Source organism: Oncorhynchus nerka, linkage group LG25 (assembly GCF_034236695.1).
Source record: "Oncorhynchus nerka isolate Pitt River linkage group LG25, Oner_Uvic_2.0, whole genome shotgun sequence".
NCBI lineage: Eukaryota > Metazoa > Chordata > Actinopteri > Salmoniformes > Salmonidae > Oncorhynchus > Oncorhynchus nerka.
In genome coordinates, this window is record NC_088420.1 from 57,016,251 (window position 1) to 57,034,208 (window position 17,958).

The 17,958-nt window shown below is 42.1% G+C and overlaps 1 protein-coding gene across 12 annotated transcripts in view; it reads left to right on the forward strand.

The window, feature by feature from the left end:
- The window catches only part of LOC115109713 (CUGBP Elav-like family member 2), a 73,020-nt gene that overhangs the window by 33,206 nt on the left and 21,856 nt on the right, over window positions 1-17,958 (forward strand). For all 12 annotated transcript variants that reach the window (XR_003860541.2, XM_029634973.2, XM_029634974.2 and 9 more), the window contains exons 3-4: window positions 9,530-9,612; window positions 17,201-17,249. Coding sequence is in view for 11 of the 12 variants with exons in the window: in XM_029634973.2 (XP_029490833.1) it covers window positions 9,530-9,612; window positions 17,201-17,249 (132 nt within the window). In the remaining variant the exon portion in view is untranslated. The remainder of the gene's footprint in view (window positions 1-9,529; window positions 9,613-17,200; window positions 17,250-17,958) is intronic.

The window sequence follows — 17,958 nt, forward strand, 5'->3', positions numbered from 1 at the left end:
AAGGGAAAGACTGGAGGAAGGAGTTTTATTTGCCTGCAATTTTCCATTAAGACGTCCATCGACACACTCACCTTCGAGTGCTCGAGTCGAGCGGTTCTGTTTAGGCTCGCAATTAGCCGAGACGGCCAAGTAGAAGCCTGCAGTTCTGAAAGCTTCTGCGACTGTGTGGGGTGCGTGTGCATGCCACTGAAAGTGCCCAGCCCTCTGGAATTAACCACATGTAAATATGGTCTTTGATGTGAAGTGAAAATATGTTTTATGGCGGCCAGGCGTATTCCCATTATTTAATTCACTGTCTCAAACCTGATGTGAGGGATTCAATAAGGATTGAAAGCCTTAATCCTCCAACTGGTGGTTTTGATGTGGATTGTGGAACCCTCTCTTTGATGTTGGTACTTTGTGTCTGGTCTATCTGTTACTGCCAGTACTCAGAGCTGGGAGGGAGGGAGGAAGGGATGAATGGAGGGGGGAGCTAGGCCTAATCTCACAGTTGCAGGCTGGAGAGTTGTCATTGGAATTTGCTCAGGTATGTTCCCAACTTTGTACCCTGAGCTGTGGTGATATTACACTGCACTGTTCTAAGCAAGAGACTGCATTGAAATTGAACCACCCCCTACCCCCCATTGAAATGAGAATTCATCTGCTTATTAGACCTCTGTATAAACTTGTAAGTACATGTATACCCAGGCGTCTGTCAAAAACACCAAATGAGTCTTCTGTGTACTTAGACCAGTGTCTCCTGGGTGCTGTTTAATATAGAGTAGGGTTGAGGCGGTATCCACATTTTCATATCACCATACTGTCCTTCTCTCATACGGGATATACCGTAACTCAAGGCGATGCCAAAAACCTCAAAAACAAGCCAATTGTGTAGTGTCTACCTGAATGATAACAAAATTAGCACAAGTGATAGCTAATTTCAATGTAGGCTGCTAGCTAAGTATGCTAACAAGCGCCAATGAAAATAAATTAATTTTAAAGACGGGCAATCCAGCTCATAAAGGTGTGTGTAGGTGCTACCGAATGTCATTTTGGTGAGTTTGGACATTTACAAGCGAAGTTGAATGAGAGACATTGTGTAAATGAACAAAGTTTTGACGCATGCTTCTCTGAAGGAAGAACAGTACTGGCTCTGGAGCAGCATGTGTAGGCTACACGCTGTGTCTGTGGAGTCTGGAGTCGCTAGAGCAACGGACCTGCCTGCTCTGCTCAAAGAAGAGTGTAGAGGAGAAGACAGAATGACAATGGAGAGGAGGAAAAACACAAGGAAATCAAGGTGGTGGCAGCTCTAGAAATAACTCATCCAAAGGGCTGTGACTTCTCAAACACAGCAGAAAACTAACACTATATGATGCCCCGTCTCCTTATTGATTTAGCCACTTACTTAGATAACTAGCAAGTTAAACTTAGGGGTTAAGTTCATTCAGATGTAACATGTTTCTTATTGTAATTTCTGTTCCGCATCAGACTAATGGGTAATCGTATCAGCAGACAAAATAAATCCATTTTCATTTGTCACATTCGCCGAATACAACAGCCCTTACAGTGAAATGCTTACTCAATCAACAATGCAGTTTTAAGTAAAATACCTTAAAAAATCATCTAAATAAGAGATAGAAGTAACTAAGAGCAGCAGTAAAATAACAATAGTGAGGCTATATACAGGGGGTACCGGTACAGAGTCAATGTGCACCGGTTAGTCAAGGTAAAAATCAAGCTATGCTTCCTCCATAGAAACAGGACATGTTTGTCCTCTACAAATAGAAGACAAATTATGCAAGCTACTTTTATGTCTGTTTATAGATTATGCGGATATTATCTACCCGCATGCTACGGCATCCACACTTAAACCGCTGGATGCTACTTATCATTGCGCATTTAGGTTTATTACGGGTGCTAGCTACAGAACTCACCACTGTTTTTATATCAACATGTGGGTTGGACTTTGCTGTCCATGAGACAAGAACAACATGCTCTCGTGTTTGTCTACAAAGCATGTCTGAATAATCTACTTTATTTATCATCACTCATCAACATTAGAATTAGAATTCCAAAAACCAGGTCTCAAGCATGGATTACACCTGAGGCCCATGCGATCTCCAGAGAGTTGGGTATGGCTGCCTTTTCCTGTTACGCTCTTTGCTTATGGAATGTCGTCTGGAACAGCTGGTTCTTTCATGCACGTTTCAGTGTTACTTGCCTCAAAGCAAGCATAGAAATAATTTAGCTCGTCGTGTCACTGGGCAGCTCTCGGCTGTGCTTCCCTTTGTAGTCTGTAATAGTTTGCAAGTCTTGACACATCATACGAGCGTCGGAGCTGGTGTAGTACGTTTCGATCTTAGTCCTGTATTGACGTTTTGCCTGTTTGATGGTTTGTCGGAGGGCGTAGCAGGATTTCTTATAAGCTTCCGGGTTCGTGTCCTGCTCCTTAATTAAAAGTGGCGGCTCTACCCTTTATCCCAGTGCGGATGTTGCCTGTAAACCATGGCTTCTGATTGGGGTATGTACTAGAGGTCGACCGATTTGATGATTTTTCAACACCGATACCGATTATTGGAGGACCCAAAAAGACGATTTTAAAAATAAAATGTGTTTATTTATTATTATTTAATTTTTTGTACAAATTACTTGTAATAATGACAATTACAACCATACTGAATGAACACTTATTTTAACTTAATATAATACATCAATAAAATAAATGTAGCCTCAAGTAAATAATGAAACATGTTCAATATGGTTTAAATAATGCAAAAACAAAGTATTGGAGAAGAAAGTAAAAGTGCAATAGGTGCTATGTAAGAAAGCTAACGTTTCAGTTCCTTGCTCAGAACATGAGAACATTGAAAGCTTGAGTCTTCAATATTCCCAGGTAAAAAGTTATTATAGGGCTATTTCCCTCTATGCCATTTGTATTTCATTAACCTTTGACTATTGGATGTTCTTATAGGCACTTTAGTATTGCCAGTGTAACAGTATAGCTTCCGTCCCTCTCCTCGCTCCTCCCTGGGCTCGAACCAGCAACACAACGACAACAGCCACCATCGAAGCAGCGTTACCCATGCAGAGCAAGGGGAACAACTACTAGAAGGCTCAGAGCAAGTGACGTTTGTAAAGCTATTAGCGCTCGCTAACTAGCTAGCCATTTCACTTCAGTTACACCAGCCTAATCTCGGGAGTTGATAGGCTTGAAGTCATAAACAGCGCAATGCTTGACGCACAACGAAAAGCTGCTGGCAAAACGCACGAAAGTGCCTACCACCGCTCAGTCAGATACTTAGATACTTGTATGCTTGTATGCTCATTCAGATTATATGCAACGCAGGACACGCTAGATAATATCTAGTAATATCATCAACCATATGTAGTTAACTAGTGATTATGATTGATTGTTTTTTATAAGATAAGTTTAATGCTAGCTAGCAATTTACCATGGCTTACTGCTTTCGCGTAACAGGCAGTCTCCTGGAGTGCAACGAGACAGGTCGTTATTGCGTTGGACTAGTTAACTGTAAGGTTGCAAGATTGGATCCCCCGAGCTGACAAGGTGCAAATCTGTCGTTCTGCCCCTGAACGAGGCAGTTAACCCACTGTTCCTAGGCCGTCATTGAAAATAAGAATGTGTTCTTAACTGACTTGCCTAGTTAAATAAAGGTATACAATTTTTTTTTTTATCGCTGCCCAAAAATACCTATTTCCGATTGTTATGAAAACTTGAAAATCGGCCCGAATTAATCGGCCATTCCGATTTAATCGGTCGACCTCTAGTATGTACGTACGGTCACTGTGGGGATGACGTCATCTATGCACTTATTGATGAAGCCAGTGAATGGTGTGGTGTACTCCTCAATGGCATTGGAAGAATCCCAGAACATATTCCAGTCTGTGCTAGCAAAACAGTCCTGTAGTTTAGCATCTGCTTCATCTGACCACTTTTTTTATTGATCTAGTCACTGGTGCTTCCTGCTTTAGTTTTTGCTTGTAACCAGGAATCAGGAGGATAGAATTATGGCCATATTTGCCAAATGGAGGGTGAGGGAGAGAGGGCTTTGTACGTGTCTATGTGTGTGAAGTAAAGGTAGTCTACAGTTGTTGTTTTTCCCCCCCTCTGGTTGCACATTTAACACGCTAGAAGACATTTGGTAAAACTGATTTTAATTTCCCTTCATTAAATTCCCCGGCCACTAGGAGCGCCGCCTCTGGATGAGCGTTTCCCTGTTTGCTTATGGTGATATACAGCTCATTGAGTGTAGTCTTAGTGCCAGCATCGATATGTATGTAGATATGGTATGTAGACAGCTACAAAAAATACAGAAATTCTCTAGGTAGATAGTGTGGTCTACAGCTTGTCATGAGATTCTCTACCTCAGGCAAGCAAAACCTTCGAGACTTCCTTAGATATCGTGCACCAGCTGTTTACAAATACACATAGACATCCCCTTGTCTTACCAGAAGCTGCTGTTCTATCCTGCCGATACAGTCTATAACCCGCCAGCTGTATGTTTATTAATGTCGTCGTTCAGCCACGACTCAGTGAAACAAGATATTTCCGTTTTTAGTGTCCCGTTGGTAGGATATACGTGCTTTTAGTTTGTCCAATTTATTATCCGAATGTACGTTGGCCAATAGTACCGATGGCAACGGCAGAATTGCCACTCGTCGGCGGATCCTCACAAGGCACCCCGATCTCCTTCCGCGATATCCCTGTCATTCGCAGGAGAAAGAGAATGAAAAGATGAGGGCCTGTTCGGCTGTCAGGAGTAAATCCCTCTAGTCCCACTCATTAAAGAGAAATTCTTCGTCCAGTTCAAGGTGAGTAATCGCTGTTCTGATTTCCAGAAGCTAATTTCGGTCATAAGAGATGGTAGCAGCAACATTATGTGCAAAATAAGTAACAAACAAAGTGAAAAAACAAACTAAATAGAAAGGTTGGTTAAGAGCACGTAAAATGGCAGCCATCTTCTCCGGCTCTCTGACTGATGTGTAACTACTTTTCTCGCTGTAGCCAGCCAAAGCAAAACATAAGGAAATGTAGCCAGCTAAATTTTTTTCTATGATAAACATTAGAAATATGATGGCCATGCATTGTTTTTGCCAAGAAGGCTTTGCCCTTTCATTGTACGCTCATTAACTTGTGTTGCTGCCAGCCAAATAGCTTTGCTCTTTCATTGACCGCTTGTTTACTTGTGTTGCTGCCAGCCAAATAGCTTTGCTCTTCTGTTGTCATCTAATGAAAATGAAGCTATTTTCTGCCGAATGTGTTTCATTAATGTATTTTCTGTGAAAGAAAACTAGTTGCATGTCCCTGATCACTCTATTGAAGCAAAAAAACACTTGAATCTAAAACGTGACCCTGACAATACACTGCTGGACTCACCTACTCCCACTTTCTCCCGTTGTGCTATTTACAAACAAACACGTTACTGGCTACACTGTTCTGGGGAACTACGGTAAGCTTCATAATGTAAAATAATGTGACAGGCGAAAATGAAGAACACAATCTTTATCCCCTTACGTATTGCACAAGTTGACTGCAGGTATTTACTTAAAAAGTAACTAACTACCAATATGAAAATGTATTGAAAAACCACCCTGTGGCTATTTCCAAATATCCCGGTATACGGTATATACGATATACTGCCGAAGCCTAATATAAGTCGATAATACACCCCTCAATGCCGTTTCCCCCTCCTCTTTGTGTCATCCATCTTGCTTTTGTATGAGTCCTCCTGATTCTGTTGGAATCAATCCATTTTAAATCCCCACTTCAATTTGGGTCTGTTTGTTCTCGCCCCTATCTATTTTGAGAATGGTCAAATTTGTAGCGTTGTTTTTTTATAGGTCATGATGATGCCAGGGTATCTGACTGCAGGGTATAAATACACGATAACCATCATGCTTAGCTCTTAGCCCTATGGATTATTTAGCCTCTATGCAGCAGGGAGGGGAAGCACAGTGAGAGAGCGAGAAAGATTCATGGTTTATTTAGCGTCAGCAGAGTGCTAGGGGGTAGCACTGAACAGCGGAGAGGGAGAGAGAGCGACACAGATTCATGGTTTATTTAGCGTCAGCAGAGTGCTAGGGGGTAGCACTGAACAGCGGAGAGGGAGAGAGAGCGACACAGATTCATGGTTTATTTAGCGTCAGCAGAGTGCTAGGGGGTAGCACTGAACAGCGGAGAGGGAGAGAGAGCGACACAGATTCATGGTTTATTTAGCGTCAGCAGAGTGCTAGGGGTAGCACTGAACAGCGGAGAGGGAGAGAGAGCGACACAGATTCATGGTTTATTTAGCGTCAGCAGAGTGCTAGGGGTAGCACTGAACAGCGGAGAGGGAGAGAGAGCGACACAGATTCATGGTTTATTTAGCGTCAGCAGAGTGCTAGGGGTAGCACTGAACAGCGGAGAGGGGAGAGAGCGACACAGATTCATGGTTTATTTAGCGTCAGCAGAGTGCTGGGGTAGCACTGAACAGCGGAGAGGGAGAGAGAGCGACACAGATTCATGGTTTATTTAGCGTCAGCAGAGTGCTAGGGGTAGCACTGAACAGCGGAGAGGGAGAGAGAGCGACACAGATTCATGGTTTATTTAGCGTCAGCAGAGTGCTAGGGGTAGCACTGAACAGCGGAGAGGAGAGAGAGCGACACAGATTCATGGTTTATTTAGCGTCAGCAGAGTGCTAGGGGGTAGCACTGAACAGCGGAGAGGGAGAGAGAGCGACACAGATTCATGGTTTATTTAGCGTCAGCAGAGTGCTAGGGGGTAGCACTGAACAGCGGAGAGGGAGAGAGAGCGACACAGATTCATGGTTTATTTAGCGTCAGCAGAGTGCTAGGGGGTAGCACTGAACAGCGGAGAGGGAGAGAGAGCGACACAGATTCATGGTTTATTTAGCGTCAGCAGAGTGCTAGGGGGTAGCACTGAACAGCGGAGAGGGAGAGAGAGCGACACAGAGAGGAAAGGTGGTGCAACTCTGCAGTGGTGGCAAAGTTAGCGTGGGGGGGTGGCCCATGACAAAATGTAGCTGTTGTAAAGATAAGGGCCTGTAATTCTACACATTTTGCCATGTATTTTGCCATCTCAGTGACTCAACCATTATAACGAAATCAATGGGAGCCCCATGCCATTTAATTTATGGAATTTTTTATTCTCCCTGTCTAGTTTTTAATTTGGGCAATTGTTAGTTCTCAAAGTAGCTAACAACGTGCCATTGGAACACAGGAGTGATGTTTGCTGATAATGGGCCTCTGTACGCCTATGTAGATATTCCGTTAAAAATCAGCCGTTTCCAGCTACAATAGTCATTCACAACATTAACAATGTCTACACTGTATTTCTGATCAATTTGATGTTAATGAACAAAAATTTTCCTTTTTCTTTCAAAAACAAGGAAATGTCTAACTGACCCTAAACTTTTGAACGGTAGTGTATATACAGACACACACTCACACACTACCGGTCAAAAGTTTTAGAGCACCTACTCGTTTCAGGGTTTTTCTTTATTTTTACTATTTTCTACATTGTAGAATAATAGTGGACATCAACTATGAAATAACACATATGGAACCATGCAGTAACCAAAAGGTGTTAAACAAATAAAAAATATTTTATATTTGAGATTCTTCAAATAGTCATCCTTTGCCTTGACTGCTTTGCACACTCCACCGGTCTAATGTCAATTGCGCATGTTTCTTGGCCCTTCTTATTGGTGTCCTTTAGTTTTATTTTACCTTTATTTAACTAGGCAAGTCAGTTAAGAACAAATTCTTATTTTCAATGACGGCCTAGGAACAGTGGGTCAACTGCCTGTTCAGGGGCAGAACGACAGATTTGTACCTTGTCAGCTCGGGGGTTTGAACTTGCAACCTTTCTGTTACTAGTCCAATGCTCTAACCACTAGGCTACCCTGGTTTCTTTGCAGCAATTCGACCATGAAGGCCCAATTCACACAGTCTCCTCTGAACAGTTGATGTTGAAGTGTCTGTTACTTGAACTCTGTGAAGCATTTATTTGGGCTGCAATTTCTGTGGCTGGTAACTTTAATGAACTTCCAGTGCAGCAGAGGTAACTCTGGGTCTTCCAGAGGCGGCCCTCATTAGAGCCAGTTTCATCATAGCGCTTGATGGTTTTTGCGATTGCACTTGAAGAAACTTTCAAAGTTCTTGAAATTTTCCGTGTTGACTGACCTTAATATCTTAAAGTAATGATGGACTGTCCTTTCTCTTTGCTTATTTGAGCTGTTCTTGCCATAATATGGATACCAAATAGGACTGTCTTCTGTATACCAACCCTAACATGTCACAACACAACTTATTGACTCAAATGCATTAAGAAGGAAAGACATTCCACAAATTAACTTTTAACAAGCAACACTTGTTAATTGAAATGCATTCCAGGTGACTACCTCATGAAGCTGGTTGAGAGAATTGCAAGAGTGTGCAAAGCTGTCATCAAGGCAAAGGGTGGTTACTTTGAAGAATCTCAAATATAATACATATTTTGATTTGTGTAGCAGTTTGTTGGTTACTACATGATTCCATATATGTGGTATTTCATAGATTCGATGTCTCACTATTATTCTACAATGTAGAAAATAGTAAAAATGAAGAAAAATCCTGGAATGAGTAGGTGTCCAGACTTTTGACTGGTACTGTATATAAAACATATCTTCATATGCCACCGCTGCTAAATAAATATAGGGGAAACACTGAAGCAGCCTCTTAGAGATGAGAACGGAGCAGCTCAATGCATATTACCATATCGCAGCTCCCAGTCGAGGCTTGAGAGAGAGGGGGAGCTCCACTCCACTCCACAGTAGCATTATAACTCACGGGCACGGCACGGCACAGCCTGAGAGGGAGTTCTACAGTAAGCAGCAGCAATACAACACTATGTAGGTCAGAGATGCTGCAGTACTCTACTTGTGTGTGTGTGTTTTGTGTTCTCTGCCAGCCCAGAGAAACTGACAGGCTGGAACGCCACTGGCGGTCTGCTGGGACTGAAGGATGAGAGTATTTTTTTCTTCTTTTTTTTCTCCTCTCTTACCCCTCCCCATCGCCCTCTCTTGTTCTATTGCTTGCTTGCTCTCTCCTTCCCTCTCCCATTCTTATCGTGTCTGTGGATGTATTGCCTATGTGTGTATGCACACTTATGTAACAGAGAGCCATTCAATAGTTTTGTCAGTACAGTGGCTGCCTGCCTCTGAGTAGCCTCACTGTAGCCTTTCTCTGCCACACCTCAGTGACCCTGACAGACAGATAGCCTCTTGGTCTCCTGCTCTGCTCTCTGTGGCAGTACTGTACAGTCATGAGTGTCAACTATGACCCTGATCCATCAGCCCATCTCCTTATCTTGCCCATAGCCTACTCTCACTGCAAATGCTGTGCGTGTGCTGTATGTGTACTGTATGTACAACAGTTAATAGTGATTCCATTCCTTGTCTTGAAACAGAACTTGTGTTTAATGTTGCGCTATTCTGATTGTTCTGTTATTAAATAAATAAATAAAAATCCCCCCCTTCTCTCTCTGCAGGATGTTGTTTTGTAACGTTTTATACCAGAAAAGCTGCCCTGGAGGCCCAGAATGCATTGCACAACATAAAGACCTTAACAGGGGTGAGTAAGCAGGAAGTGTGTGTGTGCGTGCCGCCTTTAGCCCCTCATTGCTCCCCTGTGTTGCTGCTGTGGACTGCACTTGGATGGATGTAACCTAATGAGCTCACTATAGCCACAGCCCACACACACCGTATAGGCACTGCCATGCTATTCCCATCCACAAGAACTGACCTGAACCTTGCTCCCTCTTCTGATGAAGTAATAACCACACAGTCGTGTGCACACCAAGACCCAAACACGGAGAGTCAGGTAAAGGGTGCTTTGCACGAGGGGAGCCCAGCTAGCCAACTCACTGAATCACACACACAGCTACCCAGTCATAAAGTGGAACAAATTATTCATTGTGCTTGTCCTCATGAATCATAGATGCAAAACTACATTTAATATTTAAAAAGGAATACAAAAGGAAAGTGTTTGAAGAATATTGCTCCTAACAATGGAATCTGCTGAGAGCGATGGAGGGAGTGTGAGAAGGAAAGAGAAAACAGGGCGACAGCTGTATAGAGAAACAGAGGGAGTCTTAATTCTAACCTGATTTATCTGATAGAGATTAAAGCTCAGTCAACTGGAACAAGTGCAATTGCTTGTTAAAGCTTCGTAAATCTGCCTCCCCTGTCCCCTATGTTACTCTATCTGCTTCCCATCAATTAAATCAATACTAAACTACCTCAGTCTTCAATTAAATCAATAACTCCACTCGGCTGACTTTTTCACTTTCCAATAATGAGGAGAATGACTAAGTGTTGAAGAATTTGTACCTGTGTGATAAGCAAAGGGAGACCTGTACTAATTATACCATTCAGGGTTGGGGTGAATTCCATTTGAGTCCTGAATTGAAAAAGAATTGACCCCAACCCTGAAATTGTCAGTAGCATGATGATCAAAGTGCGATTAGAGAACACATACTGTACAAACCTAGAGTATAAATAGCACTGTATTTGGTGTCATTAATCAGTTAAAGCATTTTCAAATCAAGTGCATGTATTTTGACAGCTGCTCCCGAACCCTACCACAGCCAGTCATGCTGCTCCTGGCATTGACTGAAGTCCGACGGCTCGTTGGTGGAAAAGCTTGCGTCCCTTTCGGTCGCCAAACATGGGTTCAAATACTATTTGAAATCATTTCAAATACTTGATCTCTGCATGGTTGAGTTTGCCTATTGCAATGGAACCAATAGAAAAGTCACAAGTGCACATCCCGGATCCCCGCCTATCTGGCCCTCCAGGCAGGCTAAATCCAATACAATAAGTATTTGAATTATTTTTTTAAATAGTATTTGAACCCAGGTAGGTCTGTCGCACGGACTCCCTCCTCCTGTGCCTTCCTCTCCTTGGCAAGTGACGCCAGTCCCCATACCGAGAGGGCCATCTGTCTATATCTTTTAGTTCCCTTCTCTCTGAAAAACAACACATTTCATAACTGCCTCTCCAGTTTTTGTTTTTATCGTGAGCACTCAAATGAGGGAGTAAGATTTCCCATGTTATCATGTCATCATAACACCTGGTAAATAAACTTGAAGCCAAGCAACTTCCATGATATCTTTATTTCACCTGTCTATTTCTCTTGGTCCCCTTCTCTTGAATAATAACACCATTACATACATCCAGCCTCCTCAGTTTTTGTTTTTATAGAAATGGCAAGAAGTGAGTAAAATATCTAGTCTTTACACATGACAAATAAATGTAACTTGAAACCTTGCCCTCTGCTCATTTCCTAATTCCCCTTGCTTAAAATCTAGCCACTTCACTCCATATTTTTCTTATTCCCTTTCTGGCTTCTTTGTGTCAATATGGCAGGTGTAGATATCTAATCCAAAAGATTAGCTCTTCAGATCCACTTCTTCCTCAGCGTATTAAGGGATCTAGTGGAAGAGCCAGGGGAAATAAATCGCAGGTGGAAATATGTAATTTGCAGATGGACTGGATTCTCTGCCAACTTCTTGTTGAAGCTCAAGCTGTTGCTCAGATATGGCCCCTCATTTCTGGAACATGTTAGCAATACTGGACGATATGGCTAGCATTCCATTCCTAAGTGAAAAATGACAACTTTAAAGACCAGTGGACATTGTTTGCACCCCAAATGGCACCCTATTCATTTACATTTACATTTAAGTCATTTAGCAGACGCTCTTATCCAGAGCGACTTACAAATTGGTGCTTTCACCTTATGCCATCCAGTGGAACAGCCACTTTACAATAGTGCATCTAGGTCTTTTAAGGGGGGGGTGAGAAGGATTACTTTATCCTATCCTAGGTATTCCTTATATAGTGCACTACTTTTGACCAAAGGTAGTGTATAGGGTAGTGTTGCATGGAAATCCAGTACCACGTTAATATCGTGCTACCAAAACATCATGGCACCAACATTTTTAGAATACCATAGTACCGTTCCGTATGATACTACCAACTTTTTTGGCCCTACCGATCTAAAGCACCCGCAGGTGACTTCATAAACAGTAAATGTTTAGAAAGTCAGTTGCTTATTGCAACTGCAATTAGTCTCTTGTAGGCTATGCGCCGGTCCAATGTCCACTTCACTTTCATGCGCATATCACGTGTGTCCTCACTCACCTGCTTCTCTCCGTCCGCTCTTCCTGCACATCTATTCCTCCATCGGTTAAAAAAAAGAAGTAATTTAGCTGTGATGGCGAGTGGGGATAGAGACCCTGATCAGTCTTCTGTTACATTTGCTAAATTGGAGCAGCACGAAGAGCGAGTAAAGCTGATACATTGTATGTAATTTCATCATTGATAAACCAAGGGCACAGGCCAGTCTGACTATAGGCGTTTGCAAGTTTGTTGTCACACAGCAGTGCCAGAGAGGAAAACAGCGCCGCGACAGGCAACAAAGACACTGTTTTGTCTCTAGCTCAAACGGCATAAAGAATACGCCTCTTATAACTTCTTTTCTTCCTGCGTGATTTTAAACTAATCCCGGCCCGCTAATTATTGGTTTGATAACCGAACTAGAGGTTGACCGATTATGATTTTTCAACGCCGATACCGATTATTGGAAGACCAAAAAAGCCGATACCGATTAATCGGCCGATTTAAAAATAAATATAAATTAAATTATTTATTTTTTAAATTATTTTTTTTAATGTATTTGTAATAATGACAATTACAACAATACTGAATGAACACTTATTTTAACTTAATATAATACATCAATAAAATAAATGTAGCCTCAAGTAAACAATGAAACATGTTCAATTTGGTTTAAATAATGCAAAAACAAAGTGTTGGAGAAGAAAGTAAAAGTGCAATATGTGCTATGTAAGAAGGCTAACGTTTCAGTTCCTTGCTCAGAACATGAGAACATATGAAAGCTGGTGGTTCCTTTTAACATGAGTCTTCAATATTCCCAGGTAAGAAGTTTTAGGTTGTAGTTATTATAGGACTATTTCCCTCTATACCATTTGTATTTCATTAACCTTTGACCATTGGATGTTCTTATAGGCACTTTAGTATTGCCAGTGTAACAGTATAGCTTCCGCCCCTCTCCTCGCTCCTCCCTGGGATCGAACCAGCAACACAACGACAACAGCCACCACATCGAAGCAGCGTTACCCATGCAGAGCAAGTGGAACAACCATCCCAAGGCTCAGAGCGAGTGACGTTTGAAACGCTATTAGCGCGCGCTAACTAGCCAGCCATTTCACTTCGGTTACACCAGCCTAATCTCGGGGGTTGATAGGCTTGAAGTCATAAACAGCTCAATGCTTGACGCACAACGAAGAGCTGCTGGCAAAATGCACGAAAGTGCTGTTTGAATGAATGTTTACGAGCCTGCTTCTGCCTACCACCGCTCAGTCAGATACTTAGATGCTTGTATGCTCAGTCAGATTATATGCAACGCAGGACACGCTAGATAATATCTCGTAATATCATCAACCATGTGTAGTTAACTAGTGATTTTGATTGATTGTTTTTTATAAGATAAGTTTAATGCTAGCTAGCAACTTACCTTGGCTTACTGCATTCGCGTAACAGGCAGTCTCCTTGTGGAGTGCAACAAGAGAGAGGCAGGTCGTCATTGCGTTGGACAAGTTAACTGTAAGGTTGCAAGATTGGATCCCCCAAGCTGACAAGGTGAAAATCTGTCGTTCAGTTAACCCACCGGTATTAAAATAATTAAAATAAAATAAAAATTGGCAAATCGGCACCCAAAAATACCAATTTCCGATTGTTATAACTTGAAATTGGCCCTAATTAATCGGTCGACCTCTAAACTGAACAGCCTTGTTTGTCATGTTACCTAGCTAGCTAACAACCTGGTAACTTGACAGTAGGTTTAGGTAAATTTGAGTGACACTGGAAGAAAGGAAAAGATCATGATATGTGCTTCAAATGTAGGATTTTTATTTTACCTTTTTATTTAACTAAGCAAGTCAGTTAAGAACAAATTCTTATTTACAATGACAGCCTACTGGGGAACAGTGGGTTAACTTCCTTGTTCAGGGGCAGAATGCTCGGGAATTCGATCCAGCAACCTTCAGGTTACTGGCCCAACGCTCTAACCACTAGGCTTCCTGCGGCTCTAACCACTAGGCCTAACTAGATCAAACATCTACCTCTTTCTGTTACACACATTCTGTTCGGTGTCTGTTTTTTAAAGTTGGGGGGATGTATGGGGGAGTGGGAGTATTGGGGTTAGTGTGGGGGTGTGTGTCGGGGAGAGAGTATGTGAGGTAGTGAGAGAGCGAGAGAGAGCGAGTATGTGTGGGAGAGTGAGTGTGAAATTTAATGTGTGTGCAATTCAGTTCAATAAGTGTGAATATGAGTGCCTGTTTTTTGTGAAAACACTAATATAGGTGCCACTTGGGATGCAGCCATTAAAAGAAGCAGGCCAGAAGAGAGCAGCACTGTTAGATTTGATTAGGATCCCCATTAGCCAACGCCAATGGCGACAGCTAGTCTTACTGGGGTCCGACACATAACGAAAAAGACATTACATACAAAATACTTTACAATTCACATACATTAACATGTAGGGGGTGTGGGTGGTGGCTGTGTGTGTGCATCTGTCAGCTAGACATAAATGTCAATACATGCACACAAAAAGTAGGTCACACGGAGGGAGAGGTGTTGTGCCGTGAGGTGTTGCTTTATTTTGTATTTTTTTCAACCGGGTTTGCTGTTCATTTGCACTATATGAGATGGAAGGGAGTTCCATGCAACCATGGCTCTGTATAGTACTGTGTGTTTTAGGGCTCTCCCTGACCCCCCAAAATCGAGTCCTATGTGTTTTTAATCAAATCAACTATATGCACTGAGCTTGTCTGATGCTTTAAGCACACTGTTTGATTAAATAATTAAGACATACAAATGACTAGAGGGAGTCTGACCGCAATTGATTTGATTGTGGCCCCTGGCTCAGACTTGCATTGTAAAAAAAATATATATATATATTATACAAAAGTCACTTAGTGACTGTTTGACTAGCACCCATTGTGTGTCTCTCCTCCCTGCTGTAGGGACCATCACACATCAACAATGTGTATAGCGCTGTCAGTGTTGCTGAAGCTGCAACATAATTACAGCCATTTCTGACTGAAAAGTTGTTGGCGAAATCCCTCATTTGTTTAGGAAAATCATTCCCTATCCCATCAATGCTTGCTCTCTATACGTGACACATGTATGCTTCGCATGCAAGTGACCAATAGGGCCTGACCTACAGCACATCAATAAATTGGTTATAACAAACTCTGAACACCGTAACACATGACAACAAAATGGATGCAGAGGACGTGACAAATCAATTCAAACAGGGGGAATGTATACTGGGTGCGCAGGAGGTAAAGGGGAAGTCGGATGTGTGGAATAATTATGACTAGTTGTAGAAAATACTGTAAATAAAAGTATGGAGTAAGCGATGCGTGCATGTTCTAGGTGCCAAACAGGTGCTGTTAAATTCTATTGTTCCAGATGGTCAGAAATACATTGTAAACAACACTAAATCAATTACAAGCGTACCAGAGTGTAACGTTGTTTTTTTGTAAAGCTTTTATTACAGCAAAGACTAAAAACGGTCTCATGGAGTCGTGAATGCAATTCCCGAAATGGAACGGTTTATGCTAATTATTCAATGGTCGCTTTATTTTATTTTTAAACTAAAATGCTTGACTGCATTTCACATCATTAATGATTTTGTATTCTGTGTGAACAAATGAACAAATAAATGATTGATACCGTAGCCTATTTCAATGCTCATACAAGCTACTGTAAGTAAGTTACAGTATTTAGGATGTGCTCTTAGGCCTACAGCTCGATGGTGGTTAAACAAGGCTGCTATACTAACCCTATTAATGATTATAATAACGGCAATATTAACAATGAGATCAAGGAAAAAGGAGGGTCATTGTTGTTGTTATTGTTATTATTATTATAAATATCATAAAGTAAGGCCTTTATTACACCATAGCAAATATTAAAAAGCCCAATTTGTGGAATTGTTGCTTGAGGCTTGGCACTCACGGAATCAGTAGGCTGTTAAACACTCACAGGCAACAGAAGCAGGATCTGTCTTATTTCTGTAGATATAAATGGATGATTTATAAAGCCAGGCACATTTAACAGTTAGACTATTGATTAGACGTAATTAAGTTGGTTTCCAAGCTCACTTTTCTTAGACAATTAAGCCACGGGCTGTTTTCTCGTCTCCTAAATCTGCTGTTGTCTTCACCACATTGTTCTCAACACCAATATGCGGGTTAACTTTGCACTATTATGCACATAGCAGCATGGTCTAGGAAAAGGCACCAATTCAACAGCGCACTGATGTGTTTCAGAACCGTGGACAGCGACCAATATCCAGCGCGGGAGAAAGCTCATTTGTTAATAAAAAATATATAATTTTTTATTTGTTGCAACATTGTTCTTACATAATATAACCATATACAATTTCAGTAGCACATGTCTTAGACTGATGGACTGTGCCATCCCCACAGCCTCCACAATGGATCAGTCCACTGGGGGGGCTTAAATAGATCCTGAAAGGATGATGACGGGGAGAATCAATAACTGCGATCATATGACTACTGCTCTGGCCCAACCCAAAGAAAGGGGAGAGGATTTGAACCCAAATACTAGTGGACATATCCTTTTCTATAGCTCACTATAGTGTGAGGGATAATCGAATCTGAGAGGGGGCGAGCGGATGAGAAAGATGCTGACAGAGGGGGATGAGGTGGAGGAAGAAGTGTAATAACGAGCAAGAGAGCAATTCTAGTCTAAAAATCCATCCTCACCTCCTTTCCTTCATCTGCACTGATTGGAAAAGGTAACTTGACAGGTGAGACTTGACAGGTGAGACTTGACAGGTGAAAACAATATGGAGTCGAGCTCATTACTAGGGTGGCTTTCACCTTGTCAGTTCTTTCAGATCAGTCAAGGAGAGGAGGCTAGGAGTGAACAAAATGTTTAAACCATTGCTAAAGGGCAAGGGAGCAAGAGAGAACCAAAAAACATAGCCAAGCACCTGGCCTGTTCATCGTCGCGGTAACTAACGTGACAATGAACAGGCCAGGTGATGACAGGCCTGATGATAGGTTGATGTTTAACATGTTTCTTCCGTGTTCTCCTTCCAGATGCATCATCCCATCCAGATGAAACCCGCTGACAGTGAGAAAACAAACGGTGAGTGACATCATTGCAGATACGATGTGACACAGGCTATAAACAAAACATAGCGACTGGCCGGTTACAGGGAAGGGTTGCGTCCCAAATGGCACCTTATATCGTGCACGAATTCTGACCAGGGCTGTAGTCAAAAGTAGTGGGCTATATGGGGTGCCATTTGGGTCACAACCTGAGAACAGAACACAGCTACCATGAAGTCCCTGAGGACGTGAGGAAATTGCACCAAGAAGAAATAAGATTGGGAAAGGAAATAAAAATGAGACTGTCTCTATATTTTAGTTCCCACACGGTGGCCCAAATGGTACTCGTCTGTATGTGCTGCCAAGGCATGACAACGACCATAGAAGTTGGCTGTTATGGAACAAACGGATCTGGGACGAGACTGCCGAAACGGTGCTCTGTGCTGTAAATTCAGTATTTCTTGGGAGTATTTCAGGGGTCACTAGGATTTAAAGGAGCTTTATTAAGGGGGTGGGGTGAGAGGAAGGCGGGTACAGAGGGATCTGGTGGGAGGATAAGGGGAAGATAAAGCAGTCATCCGTCTGAAGAAAAAGAGATTGGGGAGGAGGGAGAGATGAAGCAGTAAGATAGAGATTTAGAGAACGAAAAAGGGTGAGCTGACACATTGAGTGAGAGGGTTGCAAGGAGAGACTGAACTAGCAAAAAGAGAGGTGGAAGGTTGCATAGCCCATTTTGCTTTTGCTGT